The following is an 8,343-nucleotide window of genomic DNA, read 5'->3' as shown; positions in this document are numbered from 1 at the left end:
AGCATAATATCGCTAAAAACAGCTTTTGACTCTCTACAGACTCATTTATTGAGTTTTGCTTGATTCTAAGCTCATTCCAAGTAGTAAAGGGCGTAATTTGGTCTAAAATGACATATGAAAATAACTGTTTTTCAACCTTTATCAAACACATACTAACATATGCATATTCAAGTAAAAATAACATTTATAACTATACCTTCTCACCCCCACACTTAAGAGGCACATTGTCCTCAATGTGTGAGTGAGTAAGGCTCCTAAACAGCACAGACATATACACAGATCAATCAACTACAAATTTACACAAAAATAGATTTTAAAGAACAAGAGTTTTACAAATCAGAACTGAAAAGCTAATCACACTTGAACTCAAAGCAAACATCTACAAAAAGCCACAAATTTATACAGAACAAAATTGAAAAAGATTAAAATTGAGCATGAAATATGTACAGGGTGAGTTTAACAACGTGGTGGCTTGGCTAGAGCATATGCAGGGTAGTGGATCTGGAGTAGTTGAAGCTCTAGCCATGGACGAGGATGACGAGGATGATGATGACTTTGAGGGTGCTAAGGATGGAGATGAGGAGGACTCAGACGACAACATGAGGTTGAGCAGCTGATATAACATCTACCGATGCATGCTATAGGGACTAGAGCAGGAATTTTTCTTTTTCTTGTCTTTTTGAATTTGTAATTTGAACTTATTTGCTTCTGTTTAGTAGTGTAGGTTTTAATGTACTTGGTCTGACACTTTATCTGTTATGATGGTTTGATTGATATTGTTGCATGGTGAGTGTTGCTCAATGATGCTTGATATTGATTGATGTTGAGATTGCACTGTATGTTGATGTACAAGTGGTGGTTCACAAGCTTTGTGAATAGATGCATGAGGATGTTGTGATTGTGATTATGATGTTAAGTAGGGTATTTATCTGGGATGTTTGGAATAATGAGTGAGCTTATGAGTGAGGTTTTTGAACTCCAGAGTTTTTTATTGAATGATTGTTATCTACTTGAAAGCATGAATGATATTGCCTAGGTTTCTATGATTGATTGAATTGCATGTATTTGTCATATGATCAAGGCTGTTTTTTATTAGCCCTTTCTTAGCAAATGAAAAAATTTTCATTCCATGAAAAGAACCATGTGTTCTACCCTTTTTGAACCAAAACCTTAAACAATATGTGAAATCCTTTTTGAAAAATCTTTACCTTGAGTTAAGTTGAGAATTTTTGTGTGTTATTATTTAAGGTTCAAGTTTGGAGTTGTTGGGGGAAATTGAAAGAAAGATAAGCATTGAGCTAATGTGTTGAGCAAAAGATGAAAAGATGCAAAAGATGAAAACATAGAGAAGATAGAAAAGATAGAATGAAAAGAAAATATCAATGCAAAGAAAAGGGAAAGTTGGGAATGAGTGAGATTGGTAAAAAGAGAGTTTGGGCTTGAAGTATGAATGCTTGAATTACTCTCTTAACTCAAGGATTTTGTGATATAGAAAAACCAATTTTTCTTGTTAGCCCAACCACATTATAAGCCTTGTAAAAGTCCTTGTGAGCACATGTGTGTGTGATGATGATTGATTGTGATAAATGAAAGACAATTTTGTTCTATGTGACATGTGGATAGTAGAGGGAAGGAGTGATCTCTTGAAACACTTGAGTGATTGAGTGAAACACCTTGTCTGGTAAGAAATGATTCCATGAATCTGTTGGATATTATGTGATTACGCGAACACCATGATAAATATTGAGAATGAAGGCATGTGTGCATCTTGATTAAATTCTATTGATGAGCAGATTTGAGTGATTACTTGTCTGGAAAGAAAAGAGTTTTGAATGTGATTGAACCATTGTGATGATTGGTGGAAAACTAAGTTGCATTTTGTTTGCTTGAGGACAAGCAAAGTTCTAAGTTTGGGGTTGTGATAACGGTTCAAAAACCGTTATTTTTATACCAAAATTTGACGCAAAACACACCCTTTGTGACTTAGAAAATAGCTTGAAATCATGCATTTTGCTTAAGTTAGAGAATAATAGAGTCAAATTTTAGTGGTATTATGCTTAGTTTTCCTTGTTTTGGCAGGATTTAACATGAATTGAATGAAGGAAGTTGAAGTAGGAAGGAGTTGGACTCAAGAAAAGATGGAGAAGTACACAAATGAAGAAACGCAACCACCGTTGAGCGCCAGGACAGTGCCGAGCGCCAGCTTCGCTGAATGATTCTCTGTCAAACGCTCAAGCACCAACGCTGAGGGGAGAATTTGAGTATTGCGCCCACCATTGAGCACTACCTCACCGTTGAGCGCTGGCTTCTACAGTGAAGTCACTGCCAAACGCCTGAGTGTTAACACTGAGTGTCCATCTTGAGTGTCATACCCAGCGTTGAGCGGTGACCTAGCGCTGAGCGTTACTACTTTGGGCCTGGGCCAGTTTCTGCTGATTTTAATGAGTTATAAATAGATTTGCACGAACCAGAGAATGGATCTTTTGGAAGAAGGAGATGCAGGAACACCCTTTTCACCCCTTAGAGGCAGATTTTGGATGTGGAAGCTCAAATCTACAAGTTCTAGGGTTTATTTTTTCATTCTTTTCATTAATTTCATCTAGTTTCACCATGTTTATGGTGAACTAAACCTCCATTGTTGTTGGGGAAACGATGTAATCCTATTGAAACTCTCATATATTGAATTGATGCTTCATTCATATGCGTTATTTTATTAATTGTTAGAGTTTTTCCTCCATTATCTTTGCATGCTTTGTTTAAGACATTATTCAATAGCGTGATCTTTGATTTTATCCATATGGACACATATGGGTAGATCTAGACATGAGGGAATTCTCTCGGGAGCAATATTACCTAGACATAGGGATAGGAGGACCGATTGCCTTTAAGCTTTTGTGCGAATGTAATGCATAATCAATTGCTAGGGAGACAAGACATTGTAAACTAGTAATTAGGAGTAGGCTCTCTTCACTAAGGCATTGGGATTAGGGTAAATTAGAAAGTGGCATTAACATTAATGAAAAAGTAGAATTCGTAAATACATGAGAGTGAATTAGGATAAGTCGGAAACCCCAACAACACAATTCATCCATATCATTCAACTGCCAATTGATCAACCTTGTATGCATATTTAATTTTCGTTTTTTTGCATTCTAAACCCTAAATTTCATTTTCTCAAGTNTTAAATAATCAACAAATCACATGAAAGTCTAGGCCTATGAGTCTCTAGGGAAACNATACTTGTTCTTACCACTTATTATTACTTGATACGATTCGGTACACTTGCCGAAGTCTTAACAATACTAAAAAACATACAATGGTGTAAAAGAGATGTAAAATAGTAAAAGAGCTAAGAAATATATATATATATATATATATATATATATATATATATATTGTCTACTCTATCTCATCCACTTATAATCTATCATTTATTCTACCCTTACAATTTTCCAAGGAAGGCCCTTCACCTCACAGTCTTCACCCTGCACCTCCCATTATTTTGATATTTCCAATTGTAACCCTCTGTCACGGAATATTTTGATTTNAAAAAAAAGGCTGACCCATCCATTCAATAAAAAGAAGCAAACCCTACACTCCTTTCTCCACTCTAGTGCAGTGTCGCATTTCACATTCGAAAACTCTACACTCCTTTTTCCTCCTTTCTTCCTTTGTNCCATATTTCATATCTCAGTTACCCTTTCTTTCTCCTCTCTTCCAACATTACTCCCCTCCTCCCTTCCTCCCTCACTTTAACCATTTATTTTGAATCCCCTCTTTCCCTCCTCTTTGGTTTCTGGTTTGGTGGTTGTGTGGTGTTGTTGCTGTTGGTGAGTTGTAACATAGTAGTGGTTTATCAAGCTTAGCTTTGGCGTCCAGGTTAGTTATTGTGTGATTTCCTTAAGCTGCTCGTATATAATGCATGATGATTATTTTGTTGTAATGTAATAAAATGATTGTTTTTTTATCTGTTGTTATTATTGTATGCATGTACGGAGGGGCTATGATCTGGGGTTGGGGCTGCTTGATTTGGGGTTGGGGATGTTGGATACGAGAGTGACGCCTTAATCGCACCTGGAATTGTGAATTAGGTAGAGGCGCACTTGGAAGTGCGGATAAGAGAGTTGCCGCAATTGGAACTGTTCACGCAGAGCCACACTTGGAAGGGCGGTTGAGGAGCACCGCAGTTGGAGGTGTAGGTGGTGTTTCGCCAAAGTTGTAGTTTCGGTTACTGTTGGTAGAGATGTGATTAAGCTAATTTTTTGGTTTTATTATTTTGGTTTTCTTTTTTCTACGCTTATGAAAAATTATGAAGGGTAGGGAGATGTAGGATCCATGGTTACGAAATGATTAACTCATCATTAATTTTTGTTTAACTTTAATAAATAAAGGACAAATGTGTTAAATGAAAGATACAAGAAGAAATAAAGAAGGTGCGGGGAGAATCACTCTTTTGCAACTTACACATAATAAATTTGGATAAATTCTATATGTAACCTATTAAATATTTTCATTTTATCATATGTTTAACATTTTTGTATTTAATTTTGTTATCAATAAAATAGTGTAATCATTACTATTATCTTTTCACTTTTTTGACTTTATGAATTAATTTTTTAATTCTCTTTTCAATTTATTGATAATTTTTATTTTCTATTTTTAGAAAAAAAAATATTATCAATGAAAATAATGAGAAATTGAAAAAATATAAAGTTATTAGTGAATTAAAAATAAAATCACAAAAATAATGATTATAACGATAAGAAAAAGTAAATAAAAGAACAATACCATTAAATAAAAATAAACAAGATCTTAAATTCTCATAGTTTGTTTCTTCTATTTATATCTCACTTTTGACAATTCTAATTAATTATAGAGGAACACTGAGTTCTATACAATTTTCACATGTACAAGCACTATTAGTTCTTAAAAACAATAAATATGAGCACCTCTTAAGGAACCAACAAATCGCTCACCCAAAGACGTGAGACAATTCTTCTAGCCAAAATTCATGTTATTTAATAATGCTGGAAAATTTCCTAAATGATAATAACGTTAAAATTTCTTGATCAAGACATTTAATTTAATTTAAAAATTTATATTGCTTATTTTCATTCTCTAAAATAACCATTTATCTATTATATTAACAGTTATTATAATTTTCAAGACAGATTCATTCTTTTATCCAAGATTCTAAAACACACCAGGGATAAAAAGGGCGGGAAAGAGCTGCACACACGCCTTGGCAGCGGGTTTAGGGTTTACGAGGCGCGGAGGAAGAGGGCGGTTGTCGGAGACATGGCTTTCTGGGGTAAGCCTCCCTTGGCTGGTTGTTTCTGCAATATTCTTAGGTCTAAACCTAACTACAACTTGTTCGTTCGTTCGTTCACTGAACTGCAGGAGTGGAAGTGAAACCAGGAAAGCCTTTTACTCATAAATACGACGATTCCAAAGGACGCCTCCATATTTCAATGGTAGTGGTAGTGTGGTGTTTCTGTGAATTAATCGCGCAGAAACCAATAGATTTTATTGCTAAAATGTGCTATTTTAAATGTTTACTCAGGCCACTCTTGGGTTGGGCACTGCGACAGCAAAAAGCACACTGCAGTGCAATGTGGGAAACAGGAGCCCTGTATATCTATGCTCTCTCTATCCTGGAAAAGCAGAGTCATTGCAATTAAACTTAGAGCTCGAAGAAGTTGATCAAGTTCTTTTCTCTGTAATTGGTCCTCGGAGCATTCATCTCTGCGGGTATCATCTCGCCACTGCCCGCAACGCCAATCTTATTGATGATTCGTATCCTTCTTCCTCCTCCTCATGTCCCATCTTTATTTTACATTCACTAAAATTATTCCTTCAACCCTTCACATATACTTGTTCTTTACTTTAATTGAAACCTTTATTTGGATACTCCACTTTCCACTGTGTTTCTGTGTCCTTTTGTATTGTATTGTATTAGATTAGATTAGTCTAGACAATAACATACCGTGCCTATCAAAAGAGAGAATATAATTGTACATCTTTTTTTTCTTTGATCCCGTTGAATTTTTTTCTCAATGGTTTTGTTTTTCTTAACTTCCTTCACTACAATGCAAAGTGAATCATATGGAGAGGATATCGCTGATACAGAAACAGAGAGATCTGATTACAGTGACGAAGATGAGTATGATGATAGTTTCATTGACGATGACATTGTACCAGAGGCTTCCTCACCATCTCTTATTTCCAAAGAAGGCAAGTTCAAATAATAACGTCAACCCTTCCACGAATGGAGCAATTTTTTTTTTTCTTTAGTTTCCCCCTATTCAAAACCTCAACCACGTCTGTATGTGTTAGAGGCTGGAAGGTTTATATGAGAAGGAAGAAAAGAGAGTAGAGGAGTAGAATTCCTAACTGCCTCAGCAGTTAGGAAAAGGCGGGAAATATGGGTATAAAAGGAAATAAGCATTGTATTGTTTTCACTCAGAGAATTATATACTTTGTATAGGCCGGTATTGAACTCGGTGGAGGGAGGTTAGGCTCTCGATACTCATGTGTTTTACACAGATCAATACAGTAAATAATATACTCATTATTTGATTCATCCATGCTGGTGTGAGTTCATAACAGTGCGTGAAAGAATCTGTTAGGATTTTTCACTGAGATTCTTAACAGTATGTTTCGTTTGTTTTGATTGTGCTCATTGCAGAGGAAGCTTCTCATGACAACAGACCAAAAATTAAGAAAGGCAGTCTTCGACGGCTTAGGAAGATGTACCAGTCAGTTGAGTCAGATGATGATGGCTGTGGCGGAGAAAAGATAATTGTCAATGACAGAATCCATGACCAAATCCAGGAAACTGACAATGAAGATAGCCTACCTATTTCATCTATTTACAAGAATAAAGCCTCTGGAAGGGTATTGGACAAAGAAATGGATGTTAGTGTTGTCAGAGGAGCTGGTGATGCCAGCAACAAGAANNAGGAAGATGGTGNAAATAATATTTTTGAAACAAATCTAGAGGCTGGACATGTCCTTGTAGATAGTCAGACACATAGGTGACTCTTCTTAATTCTCGATTAATGTTCAAATACATGCTTGCTTTTCTCAGCCTCAGGTGTTAGGGGATGTGTATTTTTGTTTCTTTCCTCTGTTCATAAATTATGTTTCTGCCAAAATAGGGAAGCTGTGTTATCAAAGCACTTGGTAGATCCTTGCACATCTCTGGATGTTGGGGATATTAAAAGTCCAAAAAAGAAAAAGAAGAAAAAGGAAAAAGAGGCAAAGAGTTCCTGTAATGGCCGTTCTATCAAACTAGATAATGTTATAAATGAGATGAAAATGGAAGACATGACCCAGGTTATTGTGGCAGGAGGTAAACAAGAGCAGCATGTTGATGATAAGTGAGTGATTATGTCTTCTGAATTCTTGATTTTAAAACTGCAGCTGCATTTCATGATTAAGTATTATAAGAATGTGTAATATTTGTCATTTTGTAGAATAAACTGTTGGACTGTTGAATGTTATATATATATATGCATGTATGTATGTATGTATATGTATATATGCATGTATGTATGTATGTATCGGGTAAATAAGAATCGTAAATATATAGACCATTAGTTAATATTTGAATAATCAATATTTAAAGACAAATATACAGGATTTTTATAAGTGGTCATATGTTTACAACCAATTTCTAATATTAACCATCTATGTATGCTTGTATGGCCTAAATTTTGAGTGTTCACATTCTTAAAATGTAAGCCTTTCGTATTTACCTGATCAGAAACTTATATATGTTTGTGTTTTGGGTTTTACTTAGACTGTAATGATAGTTTAAATCTTCTTTATTATGTCATCTAATCACACATTACTATGCATAGTATGTTTATTGTCTTCTGTAATAAAGACTTTTAAGNGTCATATCTATGATATTTTCGTTTATTGAATGTGTGTAAATATTGACCCTGATAGTGCATAAAAATTAATCCCATTTATGGTTTGGTTGTTAATACTTTATAGCTTTGTTATGCAGGGAAACTGAGACCACANATAAAATACTTCCTTCCTCTCAGGTTGATCATGGACTGGGTGAAAAGCCAAAGAAGAAAAAGAAAGAAAGATCTAAAGAGGGGATGGTTTCAATTGCTACTGATGGTTATCATATCAGTCCTGTTAATCTGCCTCTAAGAAATGGACAACACACAGTTAACGAGTAAGTTTTTCTTAACAGACTTCTGTTTTATAACTGAGTAGTACTTTTTTTTTACTGAGGAACATAAACTGGCAACATGATTTATACATGGTAATGAAGAATTTGATAAATCACTCTTTATGGCTCGGACATATGACAGCATCTTA

The 8,343-nt window shown here is 35.1% G+C and overlaps 1 protein-coding gene across 1 annotated transcript in view; it reads left to right on the top strand.

Annotated features, from left to right (window-relative positions):
• Nucleotides 1–5,174: 5,174 nt before the first annotated feature.
• The window catches only part of LOC106764668 (peptidyl-prolyl cis-trans isomerase FKBP43-like), a 12,246-nt gene continuing 9,077 nt past the window's right edge, over nucleotides 5,175–8,343 (top strand). Inside the window, exons 1-7 of the mRNA XM_014648994.2 lie at nucleotides 5,175–5,311; nucleotides 5,401–5,474; nucleotides 5,564–5,796; nucleotides 6,098–6,234; nucleotides 6,689–7,037; nucleotides 7,161–7,382; nucleotides 8,018–8,197. Coding sequence (XP_014504480.1) covers nucleotides 5,299–5,311; nucleotides 5,401–5,474; nucleotides 5,564–5,796; nucleotides 6,098–6,234; nucleotides 6,689–7,037; nucleotides 7,161–7,382; nucleotides 8,018–8,197 — 1,208 coding nt within the window. The 5' untranslated portion in view covers nucleotides 5,175–5,298. The remainder of the gene's footprint in view (nucleotides 5,312–5,400; nucleotides 5,475–5,563; nucleotides 5,797–6,097; nucleotides 6,235–6,688; nucleotides 7,038–7,160; nucleotides 7,383–8,017; nucleotides 8,198–8,343) is intronic.

This window comes from Vigna radiata, chromosome 1 (genome assembly GCF_000741045.1).
Source record: "Vigna radiata var. radiata cultivar VC1973A chromosome 1, Vradiata_ver6, whole genome shotgun sequence".
Classification (NCBI taxonomy): Eukaryota; Viridiplantae; Streptophyta; class Magnoliopsida; order Fabales; family Fabaceae; genus Vigna; species Vigna radiata.
The sequence above is the reverse complement of the archived record's forward strand: the minus strand, read 5'-3'. Positions and strand labels throughout refer to the sequence as shown.